The sequence below is a fragment of the Ambystoma mexicanum genome, chromosome 4q (genome assembly GCF_040938575.1).
Source record: "Ambystoma mexicanum isolate Mex_15411 chromosome 4q, UKY_AmexF1_1, whole genome shotgun sequence".
Taxonomy (NCBI): domain Eukaryota; kingdom Metazoa; phylum Chordata; class Amphibia; order Caudata; family Ambystomatidae; genus Ambystoma; species Ambystoma mexicanum.
The window spans coordinates 654,939,907-654,958,689 of NC_090928.1; the positions used below are offsets into that span (position 1 = coordinate 654,939,907).

General features: G+C 45.3%; 1 protein-coding gene across 3 annotated transcripts in view; it reads right to left on the bottom strand.

Moving 5' to 3' along the window:
- PSME4 (proteasome activator subunit 4) overlaps positions 1–18,783 on the bottom strand; it is a 3,386,216-nt gene that overhangs the window by 1,549,593 nt on the left and 1,817,840 nt on the right. For all 3 annotated transcript variants that reach the window (XM_069608231.1, XM_069608232.1, XM_069608230.1), the window contains 2 exons: positions 289–351; positions 70–165 (listed from right to left, as the gene is read on the bottom strand). In XM_069608231.1, coding sequence (XP_069464332.1) covers positions 70–165; positions 289–351 — 159 coding nt within the window. The remainder of the gene's footprint in view (positions 1–69; positions 166–288; positions 352–18,783) is intronic.

Here is an 18,783-nt window from a genome sequence, read left to right on the forward strand (position 1 = left end):
CTCATACATTTTCATGTTTTGGTATTATTCTTGTTAGAACAAATCAAAAATGCATAAAATTATATGTACCTGACTGTACGAGCTTGTAGATAAACGTAAAAGGTCTCTTATAATGTCTTGGTGCACTGTCTTATATTCACAGCCTTCAATTGTTAATGTACGCAGCTTAGATACAAAAAATAGAAGAAATATTTGTTATTTTACAATAACAATGCAGTACAGTGAATACAAAACACAAATATCTTAAAGACAAAAGAAGGAAGGTGATATATGGAATATGTTTTGTACCTCATGCTGCAGCATGACCCTGTCAATCAGAAGTGCTCTTATGTGTTGCTTTCTTCCATGGAGCTGCAAAACATAATGTCAAGGATGTATTTAGTGGTACAAATTGACATAGCTCAGAACTGCAAGAGAAAAATTACTTGCCTCTCGGTAACATTCTTTTTTTTTGTTTATTTACTTAATTGTGATTTTGGTTTTCAACAATAAAACCTTACACAAGAAAATTAAATTCAAAACAACAATACAATCTTACGCAAGAGGATTCAATCCAAGGTATAGAACAAAAGCACACAGATCATTATGATTAGTTAGTAAATACATTCTCGCAATTAATTTTAAATGCATTAAACAGTGCTATGTGCTTAGTTGCCTGGTTATTAAGAAGCAACCTCAAAATTATTTTAATTATGATGATCATGGGCCTTACTTACCGCAGTTAACAGTTACCTTGATATGAAGAAGACATTTTAGAACAGCAATAGATGAGAGTTTTGTTTACACTTGGTAAGTGGACCCAACAAACATCCACAGTTAGCCATTAACATTTGCATTGAAAAAAGCCTAAAAAAATAAAGTACGTAAATCAGCCAAGTTAGGGCATTTGAGCAAAAGATGATTATGGGTCTGCGCAGATGCAGGTAATACACATATGCAGGGGATGACTTCTAAGATATTCAGTCCTTTCTGCATATACAGTATTTCTCAGGTGGAAGTACATAGAAATATAAAAAATTGGTCTCTCAAAAAAGCATTCAGGAAATTTGACAAATACCCTGGTAAAGATTCTGAACTTAACCACTCCGACTGAGAGGCTAATAAAGAAGCATCATCCAAGATTACTGGCAGGAGTTCATTACCGACATGTGCAATCAAAGAGTGTATAATTCCCTGTAAGCACAAGAGATCTGCATCAGTTGCAGTCCCTGTCCTTCTGGCTCTCAAATCATCTGTTTGATTACCTCTATCAGTCCAGCATCTAATTGAAGTTTGCAAGAGCAACTCCTGTACAACAGGATTAGAATTATTGATTGTGATGTCAAGCAGAGAACGATCACATCAGCCAGATGATTCTGAGAGGGTTCGATTAGTAGGGAAGAACCTGGTCTACTCCACTGATCACACCTGGATGTCCGTTTGTGTAATGCGAACACACATTTTCTACTTTGCTGGTGAGCGCCATATCCAAACCTTAACATGGGTTGATCAATAACCGACAGTCGCACTGTACAACTTCATGTTCACTTGGCCCACCATTATTAGATGACTCAGAAGTGGTCGAACCATGAGAGAGTTTATATGCTGGAGAGGAACACATTACTTAACCTTTGTAAATGTTTTTATACTGGATGTTCCTCCCACGGATTCCTCATCTTTGATATACCGGTATCCTGCTGCAGCTTTGAAAACATTTTGACAGCAGATGGCGCAGTGCGTGCCGTGTCGAAGTCCCTGGGCGGTTTCCCTCCCTGCACTCGGACGCAAAGTTGACATTGGTATAATTAGCATACACCGCGCCTGTTCCCTCAGTTCAAGTTTTTCACCTCTTCTTGCACAGCCGTCTTAAGGATTCGAAAAGCCCTATAGACTTTGTAAGAGAGGAAGGTTTAATTTGAGCAAAATTCACCCACAGTCAGCAGGATAGGTGGGGAGGGCGATGACGAATCTACGGGAGGACATCCAGTTTAAAGAACATTACCTGGGTTAAGTAATTTGTTCTTCTAGATAACTCATCTTTAATATTGTAAATGGAGGAGGGAATGTTGATTTTGTTATTGATTAAGGTTGTGTAAAACAGCTTTCTCAAAGCTGGTGTCCTGACCCAACAAGCAATGAAGGAAGTAATGTTTCAGGAAGGTGTTTAACGAAGCACAGGCTGTGGCAGTAGCAGTACAGATATCCTGCACCGGTACACCTCTTTGTAGGGCTGAAGTAGTTGCCACACTTAGGGTAAAACGGGCCCTTAAATTATCAGGGACATCCTTCCCGGCCAAAGAATAGCATTCCGAAATACACAGAATGATCCACCGTGATAAGGCTGGTTTGGTCACAGCTTGACCCAATCTATGTTTGGTGTAACCAACACAAAGTTGGTTGTGTTGTCTGATAGTAGCTAATAGATATTAGCTAATCTGCTTATGTCACATCTTAACCCCTTAAATTCCCTCCAGAAGCAGGGATCACTGAAAACTGTAATCCAACCCCTGGGCTATGTGAGGGGGAGGTCCCCCCCTCACTCCCAGGGGGCAGGATTACCTTCAGATTCACGTCGGCCTGCGTAAGGCGCAGGTCCCCCAGTGGATGGGGCAGTAAGGGTTGGACACCCTGGGGCCAGATTGGCACACCAATGTGCCCCTCTGCGCCAAGGCAAGTTTCGTAAACAAAGAAAAAAATGGAAAATGGTGGACCGCATTTTAGGGGGGCTGTGGGGCACCCAAAAATGACACAGAATTTTCTAATGGGACGGGGTGGTGACCCCGTCTACCCCACCCGCAATGGAGTGGGTGCCATGTCAAGCAGCCCTCCCTGGGACCAGATATCTGCTCCTAGGAAGGGACGTCTGAGCCCAGGGAGGAGTGCAGGACAGCCCCCCCCTTATCTGTCCCCAGGGTGGGCTACATGAGCTGCACCGCTGATCCAATTTAGGTGGGGGTGGAGCGGTGCACCCCCCCCCCTCACATTAGAAAATTCCCCAGTGGTGTAGGGTGCCCCTCAGCCCCCGCTAAAGGGCAGCCTGCCATTTTGAATTATTTTCTTTGTTTACTAAACTTGCCTTGGCGCAGAGGGGCACATTGGTGTGCCAATCTGGCCCTGGGGTGCCCAAACCTTACTGTCCCACCCATTGAGGGGCCTGTCCCACAATCTTTAGGGGCCCTCTCCCCCTCACCCAAAATAGGTGGCAGGGGTACCTCATGCAGGCCTTTCCTGGAGGCAGATATCTGCCCGTAGGAAGGGGCAAACAGAGTTTCACTGGGGAGGGGGTGAGGTTCAGTAGACCACCAGGGATTGCTTGCAAGGGGGTGGGGGCGCATGTTTGAAAATGATTTGTTTTTGCTGGTGTGACCGTAGGTAACATGTTTTTTGTTTTGTTTACAGCTTTTTCTACGTGAGCAGCTGCAACGTTATGCGAGTACTGTTTTTTATTATTCTATGGTTAGGGCCCACTGCCAGTGAGGTGGGTGAGACTGGGGCTGGATTGTTGGTGGTGTGGGTAGGAATGGGCCGTCTGGGCAGCTATGTTGGTGGGCTGGGACACAATTGCAGGGGCAAGCCACAAATTGCCCCCCATGCCAGCAGAACATTGGTATTTCTCTGGGAGCGGATCCCTCCCATGTGGGTTGTCCGTCTGCAAGCCCAGGCTCCACCTTTGGCTGTGCTATGTTACAGATGTCACCTCCGGGAAGGAATGGGGATGCTGCCGGGGCTCCCTGGAGCTGCTGCTGTGCTTAGGGGACGGTACAGCCACATGGTACATGGATGTCCAAGGCCAGGGACATCACCTCCAACCGTCCTGGAGTTGCAGCTGGGCTGCATTGCAGCTTTTCCCTTTGGGGAGGTATTGGCACACTGCTGGGACTCCCTGGTGGGGAGAAGCTGTAATGCAGGGCAGCCAGGAATCCAGCAAAGTCGGAGGTAATATCCCTGGCCTTGGGCACCCTTCTCACATGTGGATCTTTGCCGGGGGTTATGGGTAATAAATTCTAGGCTGATTTGCGCAAGTCAGACCTCTGTGGATTCCCACGGGTATCTTCTTTTCAGAAATGCATGGGGTTCCCTGGTTTCCTCGCTGGCTTCGACACCCTAGGCCCAAATCTGTAGGTTGCCCACGTAAACAAAATGTGCTGTGCCGAAAGGCTTGCCGTTAGTGGGTTACCCTTTTCCTTTTGCGCCCCCGGTAGGTGCACCCATACATGAGGTATCGTTTTCATCGGGACACGTGTGGGGACGCGGGAAGGTAGGCCATGTGTGGTTGGTGAGAGCTAAATGTCTGAGAATTATCTTCATTTCCAGCCAATTTCAGAGACATTTCCCTGTGTCTACTCACCGAAACATGTCGCCAATAACAGATGTCATACCTTCTCGCGTTCCCACAGGTGTCCCGACGAAAACGATACCTCACATGTGTGCAACCTACAGATTTGGGCCTAGGGTGTCGAAGCCAGCAAGGAAAACAGGGAACCTCATGCATTTCCCAAAAGAGGACACCCGTGGGAATGCACAGAGGTCTGACTTGCGCGAAGCGGCCCAGAATTTATCACCCAGATCCCCAGACAAAGCGACCATTGTATTTTTCCCGCACCAAATATCACACTTTGTCGGGGATTGTGGCTAATAAAAACTGGGGCAATTTGCATAAGTCAGACCTCTGGATTCCCACAGGTGTCCTCTTTTGGGAAATGCATGGGGTTCCCTGTTTCAAGTCATCTGCCCCTCTAATAGGCGTCCTCGTGCCGTCGGGTCCGGTGGCGCACCTGGAACTGGAGACTCGCCACCTCAGGGGAGGCGTCCTCGTGCCGTCGGTATAGGGTCCTATTGCTTCTTCAGATCATCTGGTGAAGGTATTCCTACGCATTGTCATTTCTGTAAGCCTACTTCTCTCTATGCACCTATTGTTTTCTTTTCCTGTCACTCTATGGTCAATTGTTGTGTTACAGTCATAACCTCCTACTAAATCACCAGTGTTACCTTGCCTCCTCTGTGGACTCCCGTTTTCCACAGGTTAGTTTGGGGTCTGTCCATCCACAGGTTTTTGCTTACTTCCGGTATTTGCCTCAGAGTATTCCTGCACATCCTGTTCTGCGCCAACTCGAGACTGAGATCCATCATCTGTTTAATAACCTTCCTAGATTATTTTAGTCTATTATTCATTCAGGAAGGGTATTATTTTGAAGACTCTACAGCTACACTACGGGGTCAAGAGCCTAGCTCATATAAGGAAAAAACCACAGGCTTCTTTGTACATGGCATTTTTTTAAACACACAACATTTTCGCGCTTTTTGGTTATTTTCTCTCACCCCCCTACAGCAACCTAGGATTCCTGGGTGGCGTTACGACCGCCTACATGTGGGGAAAAAAGGAGCTAAATTTGGCCGAGATATCTCATGTAAGAAAAAAGTTAAAAGGCATTGAATGGCCACATACCGAAATCACCAAAAAAGGCCATGGCACTTAAAGGGTTAAAGCTCTTACAGGATCCAGCCAATGCAACTTCTCTTCTTCATTAGAAGGATGAGAAGGTGGATAAAAAGCCGGTAAAATAATTTTCTATGTCAGGTGAAATTCCAACACCTCTTTAGGAAGAAAGGAGGAGCAAACCCTCAAAACAACATTCTCTTTAGAAAAAAAAACTGAAAGGGTGTTTGCACGAAAATGCCTGAAGCTCAGAAGCAGAGCAGAAGTGAGAGCCCACCAGAAGAATGCTTTTTAAAGTCAATAATTTGAGCAATAAGAGCCACTAGCTGCTGCGCACAAAGCACATCGGTGAATTAAGGGGATTTCATCTGGTGAGCACACTTACAATGATGATCTGTTGGTGTTACTCTCTGACCCAGAATGCTCCTATAGAGTTTTGATGTTGTGTACACAGATGTTTGGTGATGTCTCTGATTAGAAGGCTAACGTTGATAAGATATTGATCTCCCCCATCTCGTATTCATGTCACAAGAACCTCTGATGTGGGATGGAATACCTGGGGTTCGAGTGGTTTTAGGTATTTAGATATACAGGTCACTAGGGATATTGATTCACTCCTTGGATTGGAGATTGCAGTGTTTCATCTTAAGTGGGAAAGACTGAATTTGTCTCTCTGGATTAAAATTAGAGCAATTAAAATGACTCTGCTCACCAAGTTGTTAGACGTTTTTGGCATGCTCAGTCTTCCGCTTTCGGGTAAGCTTGCGCAGGACATGAATACATTATTTAGTACATTTCTTTAAGGAGAATGTAGGCAATAGAAGATTCCAAAAGATGTCCTTTTGCGACTGGTGCACTTGGGTGGCTTTGGCTTGCATATAATTAGGCAGTATCACGTGGCCTTCACGTTGTGTACTCTTCATTGTTGGTTCTTGGATCATGTTGGCTGTCTGAGCTGGTCCATCATAGAGAGGGATTCTGTTTCTCCAACTCGCTTGATAGTTTACTTTACATTGACAGTAGGCTTCTGGGTGACTCGACTGTGCCTTTTATTAAGCATGTCAAAGGTTTGGAAGAAAAGTAATGTGGTCTGTCGTGATAAGTTCTTGCTTTGTGCAGATTCTTATTTATGGAAGAAGCCGGCTGTGCAGATTGATAGTCACACTCTTTCTTGGATTTCCTGGCAACGGGCAGGTATTTGGAAAATAGGTCAAGTCCATGATGGCCAATATCTCCTTGATTTTGAGTTTTACATACAAATTGAGTAAGTTTCATCATTATTTGGCCTTGCAGAACCTTTTTGATGTGCTAGTCACGCCCCCCCAAAGAAGGTTTGCATGGCTTGACCACAATCTGATACTGGATACAAGTATGTCAATCTCTACCTCTTTACTCTAAGTTTCTTACTCCTTGCACATTTCTTTGTGTGGCAGGGATCGCTGGGATCTAGGTTGTGAACTCTCCGATATTGAATGGTCTCGTATATGCACTGGTCCCTGCAGATTCAAGATGGACTTGGATTTGCGCTTCACGCAGCAAAGAATCAATCAGGACATCTACTCGTCTGGATGGGTTATGTTGGAATTGTAAAAGTGTTGCGGGTACCACTTTACACATGTTCTGTTTATGTAAAAAAATCCAGTCGTTTTGGGGAGAAGTCCTCCAGTGTATAGACCTTGTACTGGGCTCTTCCCTCCACCCAAACCAAATTTATGCATGTTGGGTTTATTTTCAGCTGAAATTAATGTGCCTGTTGGTAAAAGCTCCTGGGTCTACAGGGCTCTTGTGGTGGCTAAGAAGCATATTGTGCTGCATTGGAAGAGCAATAATGGACTTACTGTTGATAACTGGCTTCACAGTCAACAGCTCCTCTCCAGTAGTAAGAGGGTGTCCTTCCAGTGTAAGCAGCGGATTAATAAGTATACAGTCCTTTGGAATGATTGGTATGTTTGGCCCTCCTTCCCCCCTTTTTAAACATTTTATTTTTAATTAATACCGTGCGTTATAGTTTACATTTTACACCATCACAGAATATGACATAAAAACAAAAGACTCAAATTAACATAATTAAATGTATGAACTCAAAGTTAAAAATCACTTTCGCCCTAGGCAAACAGTACTATTCAAGTACTTCCCCCTTTTCTTTTTTTCCTTCTAGTTATTTTTTTTTTTTTTGATACTGTTAGGCCAGTTACCTTTGCACCTTAGATGTGTTTTGATTTAGTTGCCTGTTGTGTATAGACTGCTGTTCTGTTTTTTTCTGTAAAATCAATAAAGAATTTGTATCAAAAAACAATTACTTGAGCGGGCAGGAACTGAGCGGGTCAAATGGGGCTCTGATTAGGAATGTTAAAACCAAATTAGATCCCAAGCCAGAACTATGAAAGGGACAGGTGAGAAGATTTTTGTTTGTTAGACCTTGTAGAAATTGTAGAATGAGCACCTTAAAGTAAGAGCCTTGCTCTGGCATACATTTGAACAAAGATAACGCTGCCAAGCAACCTTTGGCAGTAGACACCTGCAGTCGCTCATGGGCCAGGTGCAACAGAAAAGACAGTACAATAGGAGTGTCACAAATGATATGATATCTTTAGCTCTACACCAACTGCAAAATTTGTTCCAACAGCAGTGGTATAAAGCTTTTGTTGCTGGCCTCCAGAACGTCTTCCAGGAGATCCCAGTCTTTGCATCTTAACCTCTCAGAAACCAGGCGTGAAGATTCAGGGTTTTGATTTCTGGGTGTTGAATACAGCCTCCCTCTTGTGAAAGCAGGTCTGCTCTCTGAAGAAGACAAACTGGAGGGCAGATGGACATATACAGAAGGTCCGAGTAATAAGTCCTCCTGGCCCAATCTGGAGCAATCAAGATCACGGATTTCCCAAACTTCGTCAACCTCCTGATAACATGAGGAATGAAGGGGAGTGGAGGGAATGCGTATAGCAGTGGACATTCCCATTCCACTACCAATGCGTCCCCAGAGCTCCTCTGTGGAAAATCCCTGGAGCACAACAGGTCTCATTTGCTTGTTGATACTGGGCGCAAACAGATCCACTTGAAGGGTTCCCCAAAGGGCAAAGATCTCTAGAAGGACATTGTGAGCTAACACCCACTCGTGGGAGACTGTGCTCCGTTCTGCTCAAAGTGTCCACCGGTGTGTTCTCTTCTACGGCTAGTTGAACTGCTGATAGAGAGAGTCCGCTTTGCAGTGCCCTGAACCAGAGCTGCATTGCCTACCTGTACAGTGCTAGTGACCCTACACCTACTCTCTTGTTGAGGTAATGCATGGCCGCTGTGTTGTCCATCTTCATCAGGACATTCTTCCCCTGCATGGATGGCAAAAAGGCCATCAATGGCAGTCTGATTTCCCTCAGCTCTAAAAGGTTTATCTGTAGTATGGATTCTGATGGATACCAACGTCCGCTGATTGTGAAATCGTTCATGTGGACTTCCCATCCCGAGGGAAGAATCTGTAACTATTGTGATCTCCGGCTAGGGTTGCCAAAAAGGTTCCCCTATCATCACATTCTCCTTGCAGGCCAAGCACAGGAGATCCTGCGCAACTTTTCTCAGAACCTGAAGAAGGTCCGTCATCCTGCTGGAGAATTGTGAACATTGGTATTTGGGGGCCCACTGGAGAAACCTCACCCTTAGGCGGGCTTCTGGAACCAGGAAAATGCAGGACGCCAAGAGGTCCAGCAACCTTAGAAAATCAAAATCTCTTAGCCAGATGGTAACATTTAGAGATGCAGAGCATGATGTCTGTATAGTAACTACCATGCAGGCATGGGGACCAGCATAACTTACAAAACATTAGTCACCCCTCCTGATGTCCATCTTTCGAGAGACAAAGTAGCTGAAGTCCCACAAAGGGCCCAGTCGATGTAATCTCTCCTCCATCCTAGATGGATGAGGTGGAGGGAAAAACACAGAAAGATGGAACTTCCTAAAGAGATGACACTCTGATGCAATATTGGTGAGGAAGGAGGTTCACTATCAAAGTTAACTTCTCCTTGAAAAACACCAAGAATAAAACTTTGACAGAGCTTGGATCTTACTGACCCGCCTTACAGAAGTGATAGCCACTAGGAAAATCAGCTTACGGGTTTGCAGTCTAACAGAACATGGAAGACAGGGGCTCAAACAGAGCTTCCATAAGAAATTTCGAAACCAAAGTCAAATCCATTGAAGGAACAAAAAAATGGCATGGGGGAAACTGGTTACGCAAACCGTGCAAAAACCGCATGACAGTGGGGATTGTAAAGAAGGAGCCCTGCTCAGGAGTCCCTATAAAGGCTGAAATTGTGGCAAGGCACCTCTTCACAGTGACGATCTGCAGGCACATCCAAGCAAAATAAAGTAGGAAATGCAGTACAGAGGAAGCTGGACAGATTAAAGGGTCCAGACCTCCCTACCAAATAAAGCAAATCCAAGAACCCAGGCCACCTGTAGGCAGAGGCTTGGTAGAAGGCTTATGAGTGGAAAGGAGCACATGGTTCATCAAGTCTCACAGTTTGTACTTTAGCCTTTCAGCATTCAAGTGTATGAAGCTTCAGGCTGTAAGATTCAGGTAAAGGTCCCAGCCTCCCCTGAATTCGCCCCCCCCACCCGAGTGGATGAGCAGGTCCATACTCTCCAGCAGGTGGCAGGGCAGATGAATAGGTCCAAAGGCTTTGGATATCACATCCTCTAGGCCCATTTCAGAGCGATAAAAAGCAAGGTAGAACCAAACTTCTGCTGTCTCCTGAGAACTAGCAGAATGACAGGGATCAGGGAACATTTAAATTAGTTTGTAGTTCCATTCAACAACCAATGTGCTCCCCCAACCCTCCAGAGGTCACTGCGGAAGAAATTCAACCGAGCAAAATGAATTGCACTTCCTATGCACGTTCGAGGGCATCCACTTGGAGTCCCCCAGGAGGCACAAATCTTCTCCAGAATGTCCTGGCAGACCACCTACATGTGGGAGATGGAAGCTCTGCTCAGAGCATCCGCAAGGATGTTCTCTGTCCCGTCAAGATGAGCGCTGTCAGACAAGTCATTCTCAAGAGCCCAGAACCAGTCACATTGCTTCCCCTGGTGCTGCCTTGTGATAGACTCTGTATTCCACGAGTCTTTCGGCAGTGTCTATTGCGAAGGCAGGTCCAGCAAAAGAAAACCGCTGGCTCCAGAGCAAAGCGGAGCGAGTGGAGAGTGTTGCCGTGTGGATAGACTCTGTATTCCACAAGACTTTTAGTAGCATCTATTGCAAAGGCGGTTCCAGCAAAAGCAAAGCACGGGCTCCAGAGCAAAGCGGAGAAGTGCAGGAGGAGTGTGTTGTGTGTTTCCGGGGCTGCACAGGATCGGCATTGGGGTGGGAACCTCATCGCCACAACCGTGAGCCCTGATAAGTACACTGAGAATCAGGTAATAATACTATTGTATTGTGTCCCTCCCCGCTTCAACCAGCTTTCTCAATTACCAATGCTCCGGGGGCAAATTTAACATAGCTACCGCAACACCACTTCATTTGCTGGCATATAATTGGGCTTGAACTGAATACATTAAGCAAGTGATTAGCCCGTTGGGTAATATCCTTACTGCATGGGTCAATGCCAACCTGCTACAACCTAAGATGCAGGTTCTTGTGCTGGAAGGACTACATAAAAGCACCAGAAGTTGATATTATGAGGCAGTCATCTCCTAAGGTGGTCATAATGTCCTAATCTTTTGACTACCCATCCCATGAGATACACCACCCGTGTAGTAACCGGAAATCCTCAACCTCTAGTCCCTGTCCTGGAAATATCCCCTGGGAACATCAATTAGAAATAATTTTGATTACACACGCTCCACTTCCTCAATGAAACGTATCATCATTAACAGGATGTCAAATAAGAGGAGATCAGTAAGTGATAGTATCCTTATTGAAGGAAGATTCTTGGATCACCAATTGCACAAATGTACCCGGAAACAGATTATGTTGAAATTGGAATGGGTGACGTGGTGCCGCAGTCTTACAACCTTGATGGTATACAGGATCCTCTCGCAAGTGAGGTCCCACTATCCACGTCTGAGGGGCAGCTACACAGTGGCCCCTCAAAGGAAGATCGTAAGAAGAGTTAAACCAGTCTGCAGGAATTTCGGCTCATAATGACTCTCAGTCAAACCCCACATTAACAGCATTGAGTTTTGTACTCGACTGCTTGATGAGTGTTTTGTGTTACTAAGGACTGAAGTTCAAACTCAGTCAGGTACTCTCTTGGAACTAACCAAGGAGGTGGGGTCATTTCAGTCTTCAATGGTCGGCTTTAGCGGTTTACTTAATTCAGCGGTATGTAAGGACTTGGGTCTCTAAAGGAAGCAAATTGTAATACATCTTCGACGTGCAAAGAGATCAAGTCCTATCTAGTGATGCTCGAACAGGAATTACTCTCAACAAAAATAGAGTTAAAAACTATGTGGGCCGAGTCCAGGATGGGGCATCACCAAAGAGTGACAGGGCCACAATAATCTGTCCCAATGGATGATACTCCATTGTCCCAATCAACACTTCAAGAGTTTATAAGGTTGGCCCAGTCAGGGAAAGTCATCATAGCAACACCGAAAAAGAGTTTGGAAGACGCTGGGTCAAACCTACTTGAAGATGTGGGACAAGGAACAGCCCAAGACACTCCTAATTGGCTGTATTCCCTCTGCCTGATCCCCTAAAGAATGTTCCAACAGTTAGTGAAGAAGAAAGTGAGGGGGACAGCAAAGTGAGGCAAGGGAAAGGAAGGGAAAAAAAGTCTGGTCAATTAACCAAAGAGATCCCTAGGCAAGTGTCCCACCCTCAGGCACAGAAATCCAAGAACGCAAAACAGTCAAAGCAAAAAAACTTGAGGGAGAAGGAATGTTTTCAATGCCCCGAATAAAGCCTCTAGCAGGGCTGCATTGGACACATCTAATGTACCTTTTTCCAAGCAGGTGGACATCAATGAAGACTCTGTAAATTTAGGTGGGAATGCCGGAAGTGGATCATCCTTTGAGCCAAAAATAGATCATCCTGCACCTAAAATCAATTTGGGTTTACAAACTGATAATCCAAATAAAGCAAAGAAGGTTCCTTTACGTCTGGCTCCAATATTCTTGAGAGCGACAGACAAACAGCTATGAGAGAGGAGAAGTATGGACAAAACTGGCTTGGAATTAAATGCTTCCGCTACTGTGTTAGTCATCCCAAAGGAGAATGACGACAGGGAGGCCAGGTCTGGGAAGGAAGACAATGTTCAGAGAGTCAGCAGGTACCAGCTATGCCTTCACAGAAAGTCTCAGGCAGGTGATTTAGAACAACATCTCGTGAAGGACCCAAGTCCCTTTGCCATTTCTATAATATGGTTAAAAAGAACTGTTTCATCCCAAGGTCATGCTAGCCTGAATAGGGGCAACATTATGGCTATAACCAGACAAATCCCAGACCAATTTTTATTGGCCTCACATGACATCGACCATATAAGTTTACCATACCATCAGATTACTGATGTAGTGGAGGTAGTTATGAAATCACAACTGGGAGCGAGGGACATGTTGAATTCAGATAAAGAGTTAGGCCTGGAAGTGTCAGCTATATAGCTGATGCCTGCAATCAAAGGTCACAGTCTCTAACGCCCCAAACTGGAGCGAAGATTTGAATCCTCAAACAGAGAAACTTTGGGGGTGGTAGAGAAGTCCAGAAGGGGTTGGTTAATGGAGGTGGGAGGAAGGACCAGGGGGGTGAGAAAAACAAAATGTGGTCATTGTTACCGGGAATCCTTACTGAGGTCTTCCAGAAGCTGAATGGGGTTGAGGAGTTGCTTTAGTTGATGGGACACTGACACTTGTGTGCTGGAGGTCTCCAGTTCTTTTAAAACTGAAATAATGATGAAATACCTCTTCCAAGACCTTGATTTGATCCTCTTAAAGGATATATGGTTAAGGTAGCCCTTTAAACTAAATGGCTTTATAATCGTAAATCAGTTGGCAACCAATATGAATGGGGGTAGGCCTTCTGGGGGATTAGTGGTCGCTGTTTGTAACATCCTCTCAATGTCTGTAAAACAACTTGCCTCTAAAAAGAGTGCGTATCTTGCCAGTTGGAATCTGTTTCTCTGACCAACTCATGTGTAAATCCATGATACTGATCAATTTATACTGGAGCTCCGCGCACTCCAACCTGGAGGTTTTTCTTGAGGATTTATTGGATATTTTGGTAACTATAAACTCAACCTTTCCAGATGACAATCTGTTAGTGGCAGGTGACTTGAACTCAAGATGTTTGGGGGGTAACTCAGACAAGGTTTATGGGGGTACATCATGGCTGAATGGTCATAGGTGGCACAATTCTTTCGAGGCATGGAATCTCAGTATGGGAAACGGATGGATTCCCAGTGATATTTCGCCTGCGAAAACCTGGAGAAGTGGATTGTTGGCATCCACCATCGACTATATAGTAATGTCCGAGTTCCTATTAAGGGAATGTTTGGAGTTGCGGGCTGTTGACATTGGCACAAGTGATCATATTTCACTGTCTGCAGTTTTTGTTGAATATAAATTCAGTCCCCCCAATTCAAAATTCATCCAGACATCAGTTGTAAATTATGGTGGGAACCGATTAGTTGCATTCAGGCAACAAGGGGCAAATCTTAATGCCAAACTGGAAAACAGACTTGTGGGCGCTAGGGTGCCAGAGGTATTTTTTTTAACCTACATTCTTTGTTGACCTTCTCTGGGTTATAGATAGGCCTGCTACCAAACAAGGTACTATAAGGAAAACTCATTCCCATTCATATGACTTAGAGACTGAAGCGTAAGAGAGAACTGCAAAGTAATATCAGGAGACTGGCAAGGGAGGATCTTGATCTTGGGACAATCGAGCAAGAGAAAAGAATACTTTGTAACCAATTCAGAAATTGGTCAAGGAGTAAATAATTTGAGAGAAGCCACTCGGACAGATTGTCCATGATAAAAGCAGTAACAGATGGTAATGCGTAATTTCTGTGGTATTATAAATTAGCAACCTCAATTCCAAGTTTCGGCCCAGTCGAATTGTATTTTGGAATCGACTCGAAGAGAATACTTTACTGGAATCTTTGAGGAAACTAACCCACATAGATGTTGACTAACCGCCAAATTGAACTGGGAGCTTGAAATCACAGAAAGTGAGGTGGAGGGCCTTATACGTACCTTGTGGCGATCGAGGGCTGCTGGCACAAATGGCCTTCCAAATGACATGCTACGATATGAAGTGGGTCTCTGGACCTCCAACCTTTTCAACCTGTTTATCAACATAATAAAAACACGGGAATGCCCCGAGTCTTGGCGCACAGCAATAATCATTCCAATCTACAAGAAAGGCGATTGCGGGAATCCAGTTAATTATCGCCCTTTTGCCTAAATGGACATAGATAGCAAGATATTTGCACAAATCATTCTAAAAGACCCGGTGAAATGGGCGCACCAGGCAAGTATCATCTCGAAGTTCCAGCCAAGTTTTCAGAAGGGACTGTCTACCACACTAAATGGCCTAGTCATAAATCACCTCAACACTAGGCAACACAAAGATTTCCGCCTCTATGGGGCTTGAATAGACTTGTCTAGTGCTTTCGACACTATAAATCGTAGGGAACTGGTGTAAGCTAAAAGAACAGGGAATCCCTGCTGGTGTTTTGGCCATCTTAATTCACATACATGATAGAACGACGATAGAGGTTAGATTAAATATTGCAGGTGACTTGTCTTCCCCCCCCCATTCCCACGGCTAAAGGTCTAAGACAGGGATGCATTGTTGCACCATGCCTTTTTAACCTTTTTTTGGCTGACCTGTGGAACAAACTGGCACCACACTCGATGGAACCCCCCCAAAATCAGTAACTTTAAAGTAACATGTCTGGCTTATGCAGCCGGCGTGGTCTTATTAGATCGCACTCTGATAGGCTTACAGCATCTGATCTGAGGAGGTGCATCCTAAGAATAGTACATCATTGAAGCATCGTCTTTTCTGCATTGGCCATGAGGCTTTATGGGGCCTGGAACCACTCTACCTCCAACTTTTTCTTCCAAAACATCTTCCTTCTCGAGCTCTCCGCTCATCCACTTCCAACTCTCCGAGGGTCAAACGCTTCTCCAAGCAGAGAGTTGGGGCAGATCCATCTCCTTGGCTGGGGCCTCCCTCTGGAACAGCCTCCCTGCCTCTCTCAAACTTGAGCAGAACCACCTCTGGTCCTGGAAGCAACTCAAGACCTTCATTTTAGTTTGTGTATTCTCTCTTCCTCTTCCCTGCTGATGAGGCTGACTGCTCCATGCCCTGGTCACCTGGTCACCCTCTCAACTCTGGCCCAGGCTCCTGCAAGTCCAGTTGCCCTTGCACTGACTGCGGGCTACAGAGCACTTAGGGATATGCATCTCCAACCCTACAGTCCCATCTCTCTGCAAGAATGAGCCACCAGTTGGCTGCACTTCCCCCTGCCCCCGTCACGTCTCCCCTTCCCTCTTCCCTGCACTTGCAGGATCTGAATGACACAAGGCCTAGTAAGATCGTTATTTTGGCCTCCCTGGTTTCCCCCTCCTTGTCTTGTCACGCCTATGAACACTTGTGTACAGGAGCGTTATAAATGCCCTATCATATAATTTGACTGCAACAAGCACCCATCCTCAATTCAGCTGAGGAACAACTGTAACAAGCATAAAGTTCTGCACTTTTGTTTTTTATTTCATTATTTAAGGCGCCGACCTAGCTCTAGAACAGTGTGGCACTTTACAAGGTTTGGGTACCAGCATTTGGGTTGGCATCTTTTAACAGTAGCGCAGTACCGAGAATTGTGATCTGTGCGTCCATTGGTATTAGTCAGTGGTCAGGTGTTTAAAAAGCCTTCAAACTAGGTCACCTGTCCCACAAGAACAGGCTACCTTGGGACAGGAGCAGCTTGGTTGGTGTGAACTATTGATGCATTAGTACAACGTGCATCTTAAACTACATTCAAATAATTAACAGCATGATGCTTCTGAAAGAGGGCGTATGGGACCGTCGCAAAACCATTTCAATGATTTATGTGGGCATGAGACGAGACCAATTTGAGGACTGATGCAAAGAATTTTGGGGCAAATCATAAAACACCTTTTCAATTTGCAATGTAAGCTGTGAAAAAACAATTTGCACCAATTTGCAACATGCTTTGCGATCATGCATTTTGCATGGTGAGAGAGCAAATGGAGCAAGCTCACAGCATATGCAAAGAATGATTAAACGGGCAGGAGGAGTGGGTGACAGCACATATGCAAGTACATCCCTGAATCACAGTATAGTGCTCACATTTGTACACCTCACTCAAGTTTCCCCATGCCCGATTTGACAAGTGTGGGAAAGTTACCTACACATCACCCATAGAGTGAGACTTGGAAACTCTGGGGGCCATGAATAGTCAACAGCGAAGAAATGGGACTCCTGGAGGCGATATGTAGGCTCCGGAAGAAGGCCCTCAGTAGACACAAGAGTACTGCTTGTGTCCATCTACGGGGGGGACCACCATGTCATCCAGACGGAAATGTGACTCCAGATACAGTAAATAGGGGTTCAAAACTGTGTTACAAGTTTCAGTCTGCCTCCCCAGGAAGAGGAAATGCAGGGAAACCAGCCTCAAGAAAGAGTTAATGCACTTGGCACCAGCAGGTAAGTTTCCAAACATTTTTGCCACCATTTGCAGTTCCATGCAAGAAGAGGGACTTGATAAACAGCGCACGTTGGGCACACAAACTCCGGCACGGAAAATGAACCAGTGCAGAGTGGAAACCATGCACTAGAAGGAAACAATTTCCATTGGCTAGCAAAAAGAAAGCCTTTCCTATTTTTCTGGAATATGAGATGGCTGAGATCACTTCTCGTTGTGAATGGTGATGTAGTCCATGGTTTTGATTGTGACAAGGCCAGTACCCCTCTCAGTCACGGAGCAATACAGAGCCTGTCCTACCACTCACGACAGTGGCAGTAGAGGGGGCTCCAATTCCTGCTCTCCACCTTGCACCAGTGTATATTTGATAAGTACTGCTTTATCTCACGCCATGCCTCAAAAACAAAATGCTCGCCAGTTTCTTTCGGTCTTTTCTAGAATCAACATGCATGAGACAACTAAATCAACAGAAGGAGGACAATCCTCCCAATGAAACAAGCTATCAGCGAGTCATCAAGGTAGGTCTGGATCTGACCAACAAAGAACAACCCTTCAGTGTCCAGGCGGTTTCGTCAGAGACCAAGGGAGAGAGATAGACACGGCAGCAGACCTCATAACCCAGCAGCTCCATGCAGCTTGTCGCACTGGCAGAGAACACCTGCATCGGGCAACATAGTCCATAGACCACAGGGAAAGACCGGGGGACACAAACTCCACCAACATAGCTCACTTACCATAGGGGGGCCGGCACTAAGGCCCCCAACATGAAATGGGACATTCAGATTCCTGGGCGGCCATCACAAGTCCTCAGCGGACCAGAGCGGAGAAAGTGGACAGGGCTTAACATGCAATTATAACTTTCTATTTCTAACACCTCCAGGTGGAGAAGACTGGGCCAGTTGGCCAGGGCCAGTGATCAAATGGAGGAAGGAGGGAGAGTAGAACAAGTACAGCAGCAAAAATAGGGATTGGTGGGTTGTTCGCGTGACAGAGGAACTGGAAGACCAGGAGACCAGTAGGACGGCAGAAGGAGCAGCCGAGTTTGGAGGCAGTTTTTTGAAAAGGTGAGATATTGGTTACTGAGTGCAAGTGGTACAGCCTTGTGAGTGTGTTGAGAGAGTGAAGCCGGTGGGCTAGTGTAAGGAGTGAATGTGAATTGTTTGAGACCAAGTGATAGGAGGGTGTAAGAGAAGAAGGTGGGTGGCGTTGTAGTAGTGGTGTAGAGGGGGATGTAGAGGAGGGAATAGTAGTGCAAAGGAGGGAGTAGTAAAGTGCAGGTGGGATCAGTAGTGTGGAGGAGTGAGTAGTAGTGTGGAGGAGTGAGTAGTAGCGTGGAGGAGTGAGTAGTAGTGTGGAGTAAAATCAAAGGGTGGAGGGGGGCCTGTAAGAAAGGAGACAGAAAAGAAGAGAGTAGAGACAAGTAGAGTTGAAGCAGTGTAGTGTGAATTAAGGACAGAGAGTAGACTGTGAGCATGGTAGAAGAACAGACAATCAAGCAGGATGTCTGCAAGGCACAAACCTCATGACCTTTAAGAACACTAACCACTGCATAGAGTATGGACAGTTTTAAGAAGTCCCTGAGAGAATGTATATAGAAAGAGAAATTACTACTGTTAAGATCTTTCTATGGATTCTTCTCCCGCAGACTCCTCATCAGATATTCTTTTTTTGTTGATTTGTATATAGTTTATAAAAACCTTTACAAAAAGT